The sequence below is a fragment of the Hyla sarda genome, chromosome 5, assembly GCF_029499605.1.
Source record: "Hyla sarda isolate aHylSar1 chromosome 5, aHylSar1.hap1, whole genome shotgun sequence".
Classification (NCBI taxonomy): domain Eukaryota; kingdom Metazoa; phylum Chordata; class Amphibia; order Anura; family Hylidae; genus Hyla; species Hyla sarda.
Window position 1 is genome coordinate 300571369 of NC_079193.1, and position 18009 is coordinate 300589377.

Sequence of the window (18009 nt, forward strand, 5' to 3'; positions counted from 1 at the left end):
TTCAGCAGGCATCCCGACACATCGTCCAGAGGTGTCAAAGACACCCACGATCCCCCTGAAGGGATAGGAGTGAGGTGGCAGGGGTGCCACCCCTCCTATCCCTGCTATTGGTCAGTCAGAAGCGACCGACCAATAGCATATCGGGGGCGGTTGGTTAAAGTTCCGTTACCCGATTCTGCCCACCCACGGTAATCCAGGCAAAAGGGGGAACTGTCCTGTGACTGGCAGCAGCGGTGGAGGTCCCTTATTGGCGATCGGCGGAGGGCGACCATGACGTACGGCTCCTTGGTGCGGATCCCTTGTAGAGACTAAGGAAGCCGGTGAGCAGTTGCCTGGCAACATCAGGAGTGCTACAGTTTGGAGACCACTATACAGTGGTCTCTAAACTGTAGCCCTCCAGATGTTGCAAAACTACAACTCCCAGCATGCCCAGACAGCCGTTTGGGCATGCTGGGAGTTGTAGTTTTGCAAGATTTTTAGGGGTACAGTTTGGAGATCACTGTGCAGTGGTCTCTAAACTGTGGCGCTCTAGATCTTGCAAAACTACAACTCCCAGCATGCCCACACAACAGTTTGCTGTCTGGGCATGCTGGGATTTGTAGTTTTGCAACATCTGGAGGGCCACAGTTTGGAGATCACTGTGTGGTGGTTTGTAAACAGTGGCCCTCTAAATCTTGCAAAACTACTCACAGCATGCACTAACAGCAAAAGGTTGTCTCACCATGGCGGGAGTTGTAGTTGCATAACTACATCTCCCAGCATGTCCTTCAGGAATCAGTACATGCTGGGAGTTGTAGTTTTGCAACAGCTCGAGGCACACTGGTTGGAAAATACTGAGTTAGGTAACAGAACCTAACTGAAGTTTTTTTTTTTTTTTTAAACTACAACTCCCAACATACATGGTCTTTCAGTGCATGCTGGCAGTTGTAGTTTTCAAACAGTTGGAGGTTTGCCCCGCCCATGTGAATGTACAGGGTACATTCACACGGGCGGGTTTACAGTGAGTTTCCTGCTTCAAGTTGGAGCGGCGGCAAATTTTCTGCCACAGCTCAAACTCCTAGCGGGAAACTCACCGTAAACCCCTGCCAGTGCGAATGTACCCCCAAAGTACTACACTAACACAAAATAAAGGGTAAAGCACTACATATACACCCCCTTACACTTTCCCCTCCTCCCACCAATAAAAATGAAGATGTATCGTATAGCAGTGTTTCCAAAACGGAGCCTCCAGCTGTTGCAAAACAACAACTCCCAGCGTTTCCGGACAGCCACTGACTGTCCAGGCATGCTGGGAGTTTAGAAACAGCTGGAGGCACCCTGTTAGAGGTATTCTACGCCAGTGATTCCCAATGTCCACCCCTATGCAATCCCTAATATATTCCTCAAATGCGCATGGTGCTCTCTCACTTCGGAGCCCTGTCGTATTTCAAGGGAACAGTTTAGGGCCACATTTGGGGTACTTCCATACTCAAGAGCAATTGCGTTACACATTTTGGGGGGCTTTTACCCCTTTAGAAAAGGAAAAGTTGGGGTCTACACCAGCCTGTTAGAGTAACATTTTTATTTATTTATTTATAGTGAGAGCGCACTATGTACATTTGAGGCCTAAATTGGTGATATGCACAGGGGTGGCTGATTTTACAGTGGTTCTGACATAAACGCAAAAAAAAAAAATTCCCACATGTGACCCCATTTTGGAAACTGCACCCCCTCACGGAATGTAACAAGGGGTATAGTGAGCCTTAACACCCCACAGGTGTTTGACAAATTTTCGTTAAAGTTGGAAGGGAAAATGAAGAAAAAATGGTTTTTAACTAAAATGCTGGCGTTACACAAAATTTTTCATGTTCACAAGGAAAAATTTGTAACCCTATTTCTTCTGAGTGAGAACATACCCCATATGTTGATATAAAGTGCTCTGCGGGCGAACTACAATGCTCAAAACAGAAGGAGCGCCATTGGGATTTTGGAGAGAAAATTTGTCCGGAATTGAAGGCCACGTGTGTTTACAAAGCCCCCATAGTGCCAGAACAATGGACCCCCCCCCCCACATGTGACCCCATATTGGAAACTACACCCCTCACATAATGTAATAAGGGGTGCAGTGAGCATTTACGCCCCACAGATGTCTGACAGATATTTGGAACAGTGGTCTGTGAAAATGAAAAATGTAATTTTTTATTTGCAAAGCCCATTGTTCCAAAGATCTGTCAGACACCTGTGGGGTGCTTACTGTACCCCTTATTATATTGTGTGAGGGGTGTAGTTTCCAAAAGGGGTCACATGTGGGGGTCCACTGTTCTGGCACCACGGGGGGGGGGGGCTTTGTAAATGCTCATGGCCCCCAACTTCTAATCCAACCAAATTCTCTCTCCAAAAGCTCAATGGCGCTCCTCCTCTTCTTAGCATTGTAGTGCGCCAGTAAAGCACTTGATGTCCACACATGGGGTATTTCCAAACTCAGAAGAGATGGGGTTACAAATTTTGGGGGACATTTTCTCCTATTACCCCCTTGTAAAAATTTAAAATTTGGGGAAAATCTGCATTTTTGTGGCGAAAAAAAATAAAAATAAATTTACACATCCAACTTAAATGAAAAGTTGTCAAACACCTGTGGGGTATTAAGGCTCACTGGACCCCTTGTTACGTTCCTTGAGGGGTGTAGTTTCCAAAATAGTATGCCATGTGTATTTTTGTTTGTTTTTTTGATGTTCCTATACCATAGGGGCTTCCTAAATGTGACATGGCCCCCAAAAACCATTTCAGAAAAACTCACTCTCCAAAATCCCATTGTCGATCCTTCCCTTCTGAGCCCTCTAGTGCACCCACAGAGCACTGGACATACACATATGAGGTATTTCCTTACTCAAGAGAAATTGGGTTACAAATTTTTGGGTGATTTCTCTCTTTTTACCCCTTGTAAAAATTGCGAGTGTAAAAAATGAAGATTTTGAATTTTCTCCTTCACTTTGCTGCTATTCCTGTGAAACACCTAAAGGGTTAACACACTTACTGAATGTCATTTTGAATACTTTGAGGGGTGCAGTTTTTATAATGGGATCATTTGTGGGGTATTTCTAATATGAAGGCCCCTCAAATCCACTTCAAAACTGAGACGAATGAGTATGGACCGGCACACCCACAAACAGTTCAGGAAGAATTCACAGCGTGCGGTAATCCGCTTACCCCCTCTGCGATCCCGGTGCAGGCAGATACAGAATGTAGTTATGTAGAAACCTATGATAAGAAATTCCGCAGCACTCAGGAAATAATGCAGATAAAATCCTAACTTTATTGCCGCAACTGAATGGACAATTCACGGGCACAGCTACCATGAATTGTCCATTCAGTTGCGGCAATAAAGTAAGGATTTTATCTGCATTATTTCCTGAGTTCTGCGGAATTTCTTATCATTCACTTAAAAACTGAACTGGTCCCTGAAAAATTAAGATTTTGAAAATTTTGTGAAAAATTGCTGCTGAACTTTGAAGTCCTCTGATGTCTTCCAAAAGTAAAAACACGTCAACTTTATGATGCAAACATAAAAGTAGACATATTGTATATGTGAATCAATATAGAATTTATTTGGGATGTCCATTTTCCTTATAAGCAGAATTTCAAACATTTTTAAATTTTTCATCAAATTTTGGAATTTTTCACTAAGAAATTATGCAAGCATCGACGAAAATGTGCCACTAACATAAATAGAATCTTAATCCTTCCAGTACTTATAGCTGCTAAATACTACAGAGGAAATTCTTTTCTTTTTGGAACACAGTGCTCTCTGCTGACATCACGAGCACAGTGCTCTCTGTTGACATTTCTGTCCATTTTAAGAACTGTCCAGATTAGGAGAAAATCCCCAGAGCAAACATATGCTGCTCTGGTCAGTTCCTAAAATGGACAGAGATGTCAGCAGAGAGCACTATGCTCATGATTCAGCAGAGAGCACTGGGTTCCAAAAAGAAAAAATAATTTCCTCTGTAGTATTCAGCACATAATATGTACTGGAAGGATTAAGATTTTTTTTAATAGAAGTAATTCACAAATCTGTTTAACTTTGTGGCACCAGTTGATTTAAAAAAAAATTATATAAAGTTTTCCACTGGAGTACCCCTTAAGGACCGTTTTTGCACTTTCATTTTTTCCTCCTTACCTTTAAAAAATCATAACCCTTTAAATTTTGCACCTAAAAATCCATATGACGGCTTATTTTTTTTGCGCCACCAATTCTACTTTGTAGTGACATCAGTCCTTTTACCCAAAAATCTACGGCGAAATGGAAAAAAAAATCATTGTGAGACAAAATTGAAAAAAAACACGCCATTTTGCAACTTTTGGGGGCTTCTGTTTGTACGCAGTACATTTTTTTTTTTTTGTAAAAATGACACCTTATCTTTATTCTGTGGGTCCATACGATTAAAATGATACCCTACTTATATAGGTTTGATTTTGTATTACTTCTGAAAAAAATCATAACTACTTGCAGGAAAATTTATACGTTTAAAATTGTCATCTTCTGACCCCTATAACTTTTTTATTTTACAGCGTATGGGTCGGTATGAGGGCTCATTTTTTGCGCTGTGATGTTAGTTTTTAGTAGTACCCTTTTTGTATTGATCGGACTTGTTGATCACTTTTTTTTTCATGATATAAAACGTGACCAAAAATATGCTATTTTGGACTTTGGAATTTTTTTGCGAGCACGCCATTGACCGTGCGGTTTAATTAACGATATATTTTTATAATTAGGACATTAGGACATTTCCGCACGCGGCGATACCACATATGTTTATTTTTATTTACACTGTTTTATTTTGTTACTAGGAAATGTCGGGTGTTTTAAACTTTTTTAATTCAGAAGGGAATACCTGAAAGGGTTAATTTTTTATATATTTTTTTTTTTTTACACTTTTTTTTCCCAAGCTCATAGCTCCTATAGGGACCTATGAGCTTGCAATGGTTGATTGCATACACAGATTGTTGCCTTGCCGGTGCATGGCAACAAGCTGTGTAATCGGCGGTTGATTGCTCCAGTCTGTAACTCAGGCATGGAGCAATCAATCAGAGCCGGGACGCCGACGGAAGAAGGCAGGGACCTTCTTCTATCCGGGTAGCTGATCGGGGCATTGTGATTTTATCGCGATGACCCCGGTCAGCCCAACTGAGCAACCGGGAAGCATTTACTTTCACTTTTGATGCGGCGCTCAGCTTTGAGCGCCGCATCAGAAGGGTTAATAGCGCGTGGCCGAACGATCGCGGGCGCGCGCTATTAGCTGCGGGTCCGGGCTGTGAATAGGCGCTGGGACCATCCCACTATCCCGCCGGGACCCCACATTATAGACAGGGACCGGACTTAGGACGTACTCATACGTCCTATGTCCTTAAGGAGTTAAGGTGAAAAATCAGAGCCGTCCTAAAGGGGTTAACTAGAATAAAAAAAAAAAAAAAAAAAAAAAAAAAAATAAAAAAAACATGCCCGATTTCCAAAAACAACACCACAACTCCTTGCTTTATTCGCTTCCATGGAACTGAACTGCAATGCTACAAACAACCTATGAATAAGAGTGGTGCTGTTTTCTCATACAGGTTAATCCCTTTTATTATCATTATGGTAGATTTTGTGTGATGCATATAGATAAATTGTATAATACAACACTACAGTGGCACAACTATATAGGCTACACACACGGCTCTGCTGTGTACATGGTTTCTGGAGTGAGGATAAACTCTGCAGAAGGTGAGCGATGTCTCTTATTTTGGCAGACAGGTCTACACCCCTGTGACTCATACACTTCCTTAGACGCCGTGTCAGATTCATCTTTTCCATGACCCTGTTATATAGATCTCTGGTCTACACCTGTCTCTACATTCCTCTTCTGTATTTTTGTGCCGTTTGTTACATCTCTGGCCCAGAGTTGCTTCCCTCTGGACACGCTTTCCTCTAATTTTGTTATTAAACTTGGTTCACATAGACCCCTTTGGGAAAATTTATCATTGATATAAACTTTTTTTATACAGTCATGGCCGTAAATGTTGGCACCCCTGACATTTTTCAGGAAAATGAAGTATTTCTCGCAGAAAAGGATTGTAGCAACACGTTTTGCTATAAACATGTTTATTCCCTTTGTGTGTATTGGAATTACCGTATATACTCGAGTATAAGCCGAGTTTTTCAGCATGATTTTTCGTGCTGAAAACGCCCCCCTCGGCTTATACTCGAGTGAACTCTCCGCCTGTCAATCCCTTCTCAGTGGTCTTCAACCTGCGGACCTCCAGATGTTGCAAAACTACAACTCCCAGTATGCCCGGACAGCCACCGGCTGTCCGGGCATGCTGGGAGTTGTAGTTTTGCAACATCTGGAGGTCTGCAGGTTGAAGACCACTGATGAAGGGATTGACAGGCGGTGATGATGATGAGGGGGATGATGAGGCAGATGATGATGATGATGATGGTGGGGATGATGACAGGGGTGTTAATGACGGGGGTCTGGATGATGACAGGGGATGATGATGATGCCATGGGGGGGATGATGTATTTCCCACACTAGGCTTATAGTCGAGCCAATAACTTTTTTTTTATTTTTATTTTTTTTATTTTTATTTTTTCTGGGTTTTTGGGGTGAAATTAAGGGCCTCTGCTTATATTTGGGTCGGCTTATGCTAGAGTATATACGGTAAACCAAAAAAGGAGGAAAAAAAGCTAATTGGACCTAATGTCACACCAAACTCCAAAAATGGGCTGGACAAAATTATTGGCACCATTTTATCTGCTTTCAGATGTGATTTTTTTTTTTTATATTGCCCACACCTGTTACTTGCCCCAGGTGAGTTTAAGGGTGCGTTCACACGCTCATTGTTTTTGCGGGTTTTCCGCTGCGTATTTGAAAGGGTGCGGGCTCTTCTTGGCTATCCGCAGCAGATTTTCCACGAAGGAATTCACGCTGCGGAAAATCCGCCGCAAGCCCCATTGAAGTCAGTAGGGACTGTGGTGGATTTTCCGCCGTGTAAATTCCGCCGCGGACAATCTGCTATGGAAAGCCGAGAAGAGCCCGTCCCTTTCAAATACGCTGCGGAAAACCCGCAAAAACTAAAGGAGCCTCACATGCTTGAAACAATCTTATTTTTCCACAATTTTGAAAGGGTGCCAATAATTTTGCCCAGACCATTTTTTGAGTTTGGTGGGACATTATGTCCAATTTGCTTTTTTTCCCTCCCTTTTTTGGTTTAGTTCCAATAAACACAAAGGGAATAAACATGTGTATAGCAAAACGTGTGTTACTGGAATCCTTTTCTGTGAGAAATACTTCATTTTCTAGAAAAATTTCAGGGGTGCTAATATTTACATCCATGACCATTTCTTTGAATTGAGCAGCAAAAATGTGTCGACTTTTTTGGGACACACAAAACTTAGGCCATTTTCACGAGGTAGAATGTCAGCCCAGAAAATTTCCTTAGGCAAAAAATACAGGCACAGGGACTGCTCGGACTCGTCTCCATAGACTCCAATGCATTTCCCAGCAGACTTTGCAGAAAGAATTGACATGTCAGTTATTTCTGCGGAGGCCAAAATCAGGATTTCCTCAGCAGATATTTCCGTTGCAGAAATTCCGACATGTGCACGGTGCAGCAGAATCCCATTGAAAACAGTGAGACTCTGCTGTAACGGAATTTCCTAGTGGAATTTTTCGGCCAAATTCCGCTTGGAAGTTCTGCCATGTGAATAAGGCCTAAAAGCTGCGCAGGCCATGAAGGAGACAAAACATCCAACTAATGATGTATTACACACTGGGAAAACCAGTCCATCGATGGCTTTAGTAGCATATACTTATATCCCTGAATAAATCTAGACATGTATATCTCCAATGTAATGTGAACAGAGACTGAAACTATACACCTCTGGAAGACCTTAAAGGGGTACTCCACCCCTAGACATCTTATCCGCTATCCAAAGGATAGGGGATAAGATGTCTGATTGCTGGGAACCCCATGATCTCTGTGCAGCATCCGACTTTCTTTTAGAATGCTGGGTGCAGGAGGTTGGGGTCGTGACATCATGGCCACGCCCCCTCAATGCAAGTCTATGGGTGCTGCTGCCACACCCCCTTCCATAGACTTGCATTGAGGGGGTGTGACATGCCATCACAAGGGGTGTGGCCGTGATGTCATGCTTTTGCTTTTGTTTCCAGACTGAAAATCATTGTCTGCTACAGTTTTCAGTCCATTAACAAAAATGTCTGACTCCTTCCGGCTCATAGAAATGAATTGGGTACGGCACAGGTCTGGCAGGGATACTGCAGAAGTTGGTTTTCAAGTTCTCCTGCGGGATCCGACTGCCGTATGCCCCAAAGGGGTGTGAATGCAGCCGAAGGTAGTATAGGAAATCGTTCATATAACCAGATCAAGCAAACAATAATAATGCAGTGAAGAAAGCCAGCCCTGTAACAAAATTATACTACAATGCTAAAGAGAATTGAGACCAAAAAACTATACAGAGAAGTGAAATGGTTGCTGGAATGGATGACCAACCAGACAACAGGAGAGTTTAACCACATATAAAAAGGAAAAGAAAGAGCGAAAGTAGTTACCAGGTGGCCTAAAGCAAACCGCAAACATAAAATGTATATATCTTTTATTATAACAAAAATATATAAAATTCAAAGTACATAAAAAGGTAGAGTCCGAAGAAAAAAAAACAGCATAATCGGGACCTGCACACAGAAACATCAGTGTATAACAGTGAAGAAATAATAGTTTACGAAGTATTTGTACCCAAGTACACAATATAGTATGAGTACCTATAATAGTAATAGTATATGAGGGATAATACCATATAATAACAAGGAAATAGTATCCCAACCGGTACAAGCATTTAAAGAGTACCTATCATGAACTCATCTGTCCCTGACTCTAATCCTACCTTTTTTTTTTTTTTTTTTTTTTTGCTAAAACCCCTTTTCAGACCTTTTTATGAGTGCCTTCTTTCTTGCTCATTTTTCTGCCTTCTGTGAGAGAAGAAGGGGGAGTGACCCGGCAGGCGTGACAGCAGCTGTAGCACAGTCCCCAAGGATCTGACCTAAGCAATATAGTATACCGTATAGAAACACCGTAAACGTCTCTAGTGGGTAACCCATGAAGTCCACCTGAGCTGTTCAGTACAACAAGAAGAGATTTCCAGCACAGTATGTATGATAAAACAGGAACTCTTTTTATTACGGATCACATGGATATACACAGGAACGATAGCCAACGCATTTAGGATCAAACTGGACCCTTAATCATGGCATGATTAAGGGTTCAGTTTCATCCGAAACGCGTTGGATATTGTTCCTGTGTATATCCATGTTATCCGTATTAAAGAGTTCCTGTTTCATTGTACATACTGCGCTGGACATCTCTTCTTGTCGTGCTACTCTATTGGGCCTGGAAGCACTGCCATCCAGTCTGTGTGCAGGTGATTAGATTTAGCAGATTTCTATACAAAGCCTTGCGGTCAGGACTGCTAGGGAGACCCCTAGTGGTGAGTTTTTTTTACATTGAAAATAAGCATAAAAGTAACCTTTTTGAATAACCTCCTATTAGAAAGTGACTCATTAGGCATTCGTCTTTAACATATAAAAAGTTTTTTTTTTTTTTGATGATGATAGGTACCCTTTAAGGTTCTATTGTTCCCATGCTGTAAGGGTAGATAAACACAAAGTAGTGCACATGAACATGCATAACCAAATTAGACTGATGCAAGCAACAGTGTGGGGTCTGGGATAATACCACTCCAATGGGCATTTCGGTGCATACAGCTTTGTCTGGGGGGTAGCCATATTTAGGGTAATTTCTCTTCTAATTGTGTTTCATATCTGTTTAAAGCAGTGTTTCCTGACCAGTGTGTCTTCAGCAATTGAAAAGCTACAACTCCCAGCATGCCTGGATAGCCGAAGGCTGTCCGAGCATGCTGGGAGTTTTAGTTGTACAACAGCTGGAAGCAAACTGGTTAGGAAATAAGTTCTCGTATCTAGCACCAGTCTTTGCACTGTTATATTTCCCTAATACTCAACCTTGACATTTTTTACATATTTTTTTAGTTAATAATTGTTGAAACCAAAACCGCACGTCATCTACTGTCCTTACTACAGCTGGAGTGTAGTGAACTAAATAAAACATGCTCACATATAAGTTCTTAGGAACAAAGGCAGTAACCGATGTAGCCTGTGTTGTACAATGCAGATTGTAGTGGAAATGGTTTTATAATGAAATAGAGCGCTCTATACATTGAACACCCTGACGGGTATATATATAACAGTGTCAAAGTAACATCCACAAGAGGTTTTTCAGCGATGGCGCTATTTTCTCATAAATAAGATGGATTTCTGGTAGAATAACATCCAGGCATCAGGCGCCAGTACACTTTATTCCTTAGCTTTAGTTTGGCAGTGTTGTTAGTCTTTTGCAATCATTTTGTCATTGTAATATGACCTTCCATGGAAAGATATCATCAGCGGGGTCACCTTCAGCTTCTTTCCTCTTGTAAAAATCTGACGTATTAAGTTTACTTAGACATGTTCAGTCATTGGTAACCTGTTCTAACACTACCACTCCCAGCAGGTTGCAGACAACTTTAATTTGTTTTTTTGTACATTTAGATGCTTTTTTTGAAGCTATCTATTTACTTAGCTGTCGGCCAACAACTTCTTAGTATAGGTTGAATTAAGGACCTATATTTACTGAATTCTAAGAAATAATAACCCGGTATGTTTTGATGTTATCTGCAGATTATTTTGATAATGGTTTCTTATTATTCACCCAAATGTTGCCGGCTGGGTTTAAGATTTGTGCTGCCTTTTGGTTGGCATGGCTGGTCCATGAAGTGTTTTTGTTGTTAAACCGAACATGTCTGTCATATCACAGGAAAACAATAATCTTCAATTGTTACTCCCTAGGTCATGCAGATCCTTTGCATGTTTTTTTCTTTTGTCTGTATTTGGCTCACAAATCCCTCCATTCTGCTGCTCACTCATTCTAACATCCACAGATCATGTTCTGGATGGTATTGGTGACCCCTATTGGTCTTTTTTTTTAAATTTTTTTTTTTTTTTTTTTTTTCAAGCCATGATTTCTATAAGGAGATAAATGTATTTAAATTTTTTTTTAAGTATATTAGAAAGGTTAATGTTTTGCCAAAATGTGAAACATATAAAAAGTTTTTTTTTTTTTTATTATTCTGACCGTGCCCGTTTAAAGACTCTCTTCTTTTTATAGTACATTTGCTAAACAAGGATGTTACTGAATCTCATACTATTATCCTTGTATGATATTGCATTTCTTTTCTAGCTAAATAAAGTAATTTTTTTTTTCGTTTTAGGAATTGTGATACCACTGGAAATGTGTTTCTGAACGTGTGCCCAGAATCTGGTGACGGTACGGTCATGTTCTTATATAATACTTTTCTATATAGAAATTGTTTTCTTGACAGAAGGGCGATCCCATCCAAAATATGAACGAGCATGGAGTCATACGTGATAATGCACCTCAGTGTCCTCCATAGACATATACAGATTCAAAGGAGAACACTGTGGGAGGTATGTGGTCACATGCTCCTCCATATTATGGACGGGACCAACGTTCACATTGACAAAGATGAAGGGCTTCTTATATCGGCACTACAGGGCACAGTGGGAGCTATTGTGAGCGTTTACTCTGCGTAATCTTACCAAGAGTACGTTCACACGTCCAGATTTTGCTGCAGATTTTCTACAGCTAATCCCTGTTCTTAAAATCCTCTGCATAGGTGATAAGTGTTATAACTCAGAATATGCATTTAAGTGATCTTAAATGGGCACTGTCAGATACAAAAACTTTTGATATGTTGTAAAGCATGTATAACCAAAAGGTTTTGCAATTGCTTTCAATAGAAAATTTTCAGTATTTTATACAGAAAAAGTTAGTGAAACTGCCCCCCCCCCGCCTGCTTGGACACATACTAGTCCTGCTGTGTCCATGCGTCATCACCTATGTCATGGACACACTTCCTTGATTGACAGCCGTGAGCGCAGGGCTCACAGCTAGAGGAAAAATCCTCCCACTGTCAGCTTGTGTCCCACTACTGTCAGTGAGGACAAGCTGGGAGTTGTATTTTTGTTAATGCTAGAGGAGATGTGAGCAGACAGCATACTGAGGGAGGGGGCGGAGACCTGCACAGTGAGGCCACGCCCCTCCCTTTGAGAGGAATTCAGACTAGTGAGCTAAATTAAAAGTGTAATAAAAAAATAAAGGTGCTAGACACATAAAAATGAGATGTACATGGTCACGATTAGGTACTGAGTGATATATATAAAAAAATGTTTTTGTTGGATCTGACGGTAATGTATTAGGCTCATCCATTCAGGACTGGTTTCACATCACCATTCACGTGAAATCTTTCACATATCTGATCTGTGTATGTTTTCTGAAACACCACCTTGAAAAACTGACTGGAAACGTGTTGACTAATTCATCCCTTAACAAATGCCATTTTCACGAGATAAATTGCTTCACTTTGGTTTTAAAGGAGAACTCTGGGCCAAATTTTTATTTGTCCTATATGCCCGGGCTGCCACCCATGAAATAAAAAACTTTATAAAGTGTACCTGTCGTTTACATAAACTTTTTTGATATAATGTATATAATACTATTATATGTATATTTGTAATAAACCTTGATTACATTTTTTTTATATTTTTGTGTGAAAAAATGCTGTCCTTGCAGCTATTGCCTTTGTATCTCTGTGAGGAGTCCAAAAACAGGAAGTGTGGTCAGGACAAGCGGGGATCTGTGCAGACTCTTGGCTTCATAATCATCCTGCTGGGAGAATGTCACAGATCCTCGCTGCCCAGAGCCCTGCTTGCCTGCGCTGCCCAGAGCCCTGCTTGCCTGCGCTGCCCAGAGCCCTGCTTGCCTGCGCTGCCCAGAGCCCTGCTTGCCCACCCACACTTCCTGTATTTGATCTCCTGTATTTGATCTCTTTATAGAGACACATATGCAGTAGCAGCAGGGACAAAAATTACAAATATACATATAATGGTATTATCTACATTATATTAAAAGTTTTTGTTAATAACAGGTACACTTATACTTAGAGTCAGAGCTCTGCGTGCCACTGGGGCCATGTGATGTATCTGTGACCTGTATTAAGGAATAAAGGAAATCGCCTGTGATCGGAGTGCCGTCATACTACGTCATACTGGTTGACACTTTAATTTACCTTTACCCGCTTCCTCGATGCCGCTGATATTACTCTCCCTTTCTCCCGCCCCTGTCTTCTTCCTGGTTTGGGGGCATGACATATCACACAACACTCATCTAATTGTCTGCTGCAGTGATGTCCTGCCTCAGCCGTTCATAGGCTGAGTGGCAGTGTGATGTAATGGGCCTGGGCTACCTTTCTGATGCCTGGGCCTCTTACATCACACTGCTGCTCAGCCTATGACCAGCTGAGAAGGGACGTTGCTTCGGCTGGTGATTAGCTGAGTGCATTGTCATGTGAGCCCCAAAACCAGGAAAAAGATTGGGCCGGAAAATGGGACAGTGATATCGGTAGCATCCGAGGAGTGGCGGGAGGCAAGTTAAAGTTTATTATTTTAATGGTGGCAGACTGGGTATATGTGTATAAAGATTTGTCGGGAGTACTTCTTTAATGGTTTGGCTGGTTGGTGTATATATTAGGGATCGACCGATATCGTTTTTTTAGGGCCGATACCGATAATCAGTGCAGGTTAGGGCCGATAGCCGACAACTTATACCGATATTCCGGTATAAGTTATCGGCTATTTAACCCCCTGCCACACCGCTACAGATCATTGATTTAAAGCGCCCGCTGCAGTGGCTTTTGCGGGGCCATAGGCCGCCGCCGCCACCCGCTTCTCTGCCCCTACCTGTCAGGGTGGTCCGGGCCATCCATCCATCGTTCCTGTAGTGTCTGGGGGCGTTCCGGGTGAAGAGTGAACCGGTCCGGGCTGTCCTTCTTCTCCGGCAGTCATCTTTTCCACTCCGGGCAGGCTCCGGCCTAGTACGCTGCATAGATGCCGCTGCGCAGTGACGCCCGTGCGCAGCGACGCACCTGACGTCACGGCGTAGCGGCGTCTATGCAGCGTTCTAGGCCGGAGCCTGCCCGGAGTGGAGAAGATGACCCCCGGAGAAGGACAGCCCGGACCGGTTCATTCTTCACCCGGAACGCCCCCGGACACTACAGGAAGGAAGGATGGCCCGGACCACCCCCATTACGGGTAAGTTTAATTTTTTTTATTGACTCGGAGGGTGGGGGAGGGGCCCGACCGGTATAGCGGTATGGGCGAAAATCCATACCGGTATACCGCCCAGCATCACGGTGGGGGGTGCGGTGCGGCGGGGCGGGGCATTATCGGCAAGATAATTGCCGATACCGATAATGCCCAAAATCGTGATTATCGGCCAATAATATCGGCCATATCTATAATCGGTCGATCCCTAGTATATATGAACCTTGATGTGAATGGTGCTTTGAAAACAATGCAGCAAACAATGAAAAAACTTACACCTGAGAGAACCTGTTAGTTTTGCAGTTTAGACTGCTGGTACACATGACCGCTGATCAGTGGTAACCAGATGCCAAGTACTGCTAATTCCCACGCTGTACCTGTACTTCGGTTTCAAGTAGGAATTACTTGTGTAGAATGGTATTTAGCAATAATTCATGTGCGGTTACTAGAGCTTGGTGTATAGGCCCCCTTAAGTTTTGGGCCTGCAGCATAAAAGTAAGAGGTCCTTGTGAGGCCTTTAAGACTCCCTCTGCCAGCTGGTGGTCTCCCCTAGAAGACATTTTCCCTGCAAACCAACATAAAAGATATCTAGAACTTCTAAACTGAATTGTTTGCTACATTAAAGGGGTACTACACTGAACTTTTTTTTTTTTTTTACCATTCTGCCTGGCTACAAAAATAAACTTTAATAACTCCCCTTCCGACACTCCCCATGCGCCGATATCGCTCGCCTGTCTTCTGGGCCTCGATCTCCTTTTGCATTTTGGGGCCTGACACCTCAGAATGAGCTGAGCCACAGTGATGTCCCGCCTCGGCTGGTCATGTGCTGAGCGACAATATGATGTAACAGACCCGGGCACTGCCTTTTCCCTGCTTCCCAGGCCTGTTCCATAACACTGCCTCTCAGCATGTCACCGGCCCTGGCGGGACATCACTGCGGCTGGCGAAAACCTCAGCTCAGTGTGACATGTTGGGCCCCAGAATGTGTAAGACCAGGGCCTAGAAGACCGGAAAGAGCTATCTGCACAACTGTGGGAGTGTCAGAAAGTGAGTTAAAGTTTTTATATTTTTGCAGCCAGGCAGAATAGTAAAATGTAAAGAATTCAGTGGAGTACCCCTTTAGGGTAGGGTCACACGTAAGGAATCTGCAGCGTATTTTACGCTGCAGATCATCACGTGGCCCGACCTGAGTGGACTCGGCAACTCGCTTGCCATCTGTGTGGCAGCTTGTAGCGGCAGATTGCTGCCACAAGCGAGGCAGGGGAACAGGGGGTGGCAACAGCTGGAGGCACAAAATGGGTCGGGTCACCAGCAGATCTGCAGAGTAAAATACGCTGCGGATCCGTTACGTGTGACCCTACCCTTAGAGTATCCTATCAGTTTGTAGGTGCAGGTGTTAATCTCTGCCGGTAAACATGCGCTGCCGTTAATCTGGCATCTGGTAAATTTGTTAACTCATTGGTTCCTGCACAGAATTTAACAGTACATGAAAGTGGCTCCTCCAGCAGTGATTAGCAAAACACTTTTTTACTATGTGCACCTTTAGGAACTAATCCTAAAAATAGTAAGGTGCATGATTTGCTAGTCCAGTCTTCATGTGTATGTCCGCTGGGTGCTATTAGCAGCTTTGCTTTCCTTTGCCGCCTCTCCTTATAGGGCCGGCAGATTTAACGGTTTACATTTTGTCTTTCCAGCTTGACAATGGAACAGCAGCTTTCCTACACACCCAGGCTGTTTATACAGGACAAACTTTGGAAAGATTTAGTGCTGTCCGATGCTGCACTGGCTTTTATGTCTAGTTAGGATGGTTTTACAATTAACCCACAACATGGAATCGGTAAGTCCTGCTGTCAGATGCCAGCGTTTCAGTAACCTTTTTTATATTACGACTGCATGTGTAAGTGAAATGTGGGGTATGTCGGAGCTGAATTTCAAGGCCTTAATACTGTGTTTTCCAACCAATGTGCCTCCAGCTGTTGCAAAACTACAACTCCCAGCATGTCCGGACAGCCTTTGGCTGCCTGGGCAGGCTGGGAGTTGCAGTTTTGGAACAGCTGGAGGAACATTGGTTGGAAAACACAGTATTAATACAATACAGGAAATCCAGTGCATATTTTAATAGAGAAGTGATTTAAAGGGCCAGTTATTGTATTGAAAAGATTGCAGATAGCAAGAATCGGATTAAAAGTGCTTATAAACTTATATTTACTATTGGAAATGAACAACACAATCAATAAATCAATGATAAGCAATAAAAAACAATTGTTTATCCTTGGTGAAAAGTTGGAAATATTATCCTTCCCATTTATCCTGTAACATGGGAACACTGTACCAGTGCTTTTTTGTCATGTTATGAGCATTGTTGCCCATCCATTTTTGTAATAGATGGATATCTCAGCAACCAGACTCCGACTGATCAAAACTTCTGACTTGCCGCTATGAGTCTTTTCTTTTTTTTCCTTTTTTTTTCCTTTTAAATGATTGGTCAGACAGGAGGACAGAGCACAGAGGAGTCCTATCAGGCAGGAGAGAGCACAGAGGAGTCCTATCAGGCAGGAGAGAGCACAGAGGAGTGCTATCAGACAGGAGAGAGCACAGAGGAGTGCTATCAGACAGGAGAGAGCACAGAGGAGTGCTATCAGACAGGAGAGAGCACAGAGGAGTGCTATCAGACAGGAGAGAGCACAGAGGAGTGCTATCAGACAGGAGAGAGCACAGAGGAGTGCTATCAGACAGGAGAGAGCACAGAGGAGTACTAGCCCACCTTCACTTACTGGACTTTGTCCATGCCTGTTCTTCAGCTTGGATAAAAGAGAAATACAATTTTCTTAAGAAGTATATTAGAAAGGTTAATGTTTTTTCGAAGATATACAACATATCAAAAGTTTTTGAATCTGACAGTGCCCATTTGAGCATTTACATGCAAAAAATAACACATGAAATCACACTGAAAAAAGTTTCTATTTACTCATATTTGGTACGACATGGAGGGATTGGAACATCACATGAACAACTTGAGTAAATAAACACTAGATCAAGGTTTTCTTTGCTGGCACCAAAGGTGTTGTGTGAAATCCAAAGTACAGCTGTATTTATTTTGCAAGAAAAGTAAGTGAACCCTACCTTGATTTCTGCATTGTTTACGAACAAAATGTGATTATCGGTCACAATAATGGACTGACACAATCTGACACACAGATGTGCTGATCATGTATTTTATAGAGCACATTGGGGAAGATAAATAAAAACGGTCTGATTCCTACATGTACTTACTCTTAAGAACGCAGAAGATTTTTAACAGTGACTCATTCTGTCTGGAGATCTGGTGTATGTCATTATCTTGTCTACTTCAGTGTTCCCCCATCCTGTAGGAAAGGCTGTCCTGGAATGCTGGGAGTTGTAGTTTTGCAACAGGCTGGGGAATAGAGTAGCGCTGTGAGCTATGCTTTTTCCATAAAGGAAAAAGATCACTGGGTTATAGTGTGGGTGAGCAGGAGACTGATAAGGGGTTAACAGGTTAACTATGTACCTGCAGCCCGGAGATCTGTCCCTCTGAAGATCTTCTTCCGTCATCCGTGAACTGCACACTGGAGGCGGGCCCGCCGGCTCAATATGAATATTCATTGCTGCGGGTCATGTGAATGGTGCGCCCACTGAGCGCTCACGTGACCAGCAGCAATTAATATTCATATTGAGCGTGTGGGTCCGCCTCCAGCGTGCAGTTCACGGATGACGGAAGAAG

General features: G+C 42.7%; 1 protein-coding gene across 4 annotated transcripts in view; it reads left to right on the forward strand.

Moving 5' to 3' along the window:
* MTFR1 (mitochondrial fission regulator 1) overlaps positions 1–18009 on the forward strand; it is a 63899-nt gene that overhangs the window by 13279 nt on the left and 32611 nt on the right. For all 4 annotated transcript variants that reach the window (XR_008844251.1, XM_056522041.1, XM_056522043.1 and 1 more), the window contains exons 2-3: positions 11357–11412; positions 15962–16104. Coding sequence is in view for 3 of the 4 variants with exons in the window: in XM_056522041.1 (XP_056378016.1) it covers positions 16042–16104 (63 nt within the window). In the remaining variant the exon portion in view is untranslated. The remainder of the gene's footprint in view (positions 1–11356; positions 11413–15961; positions 16105–18009) is intronic.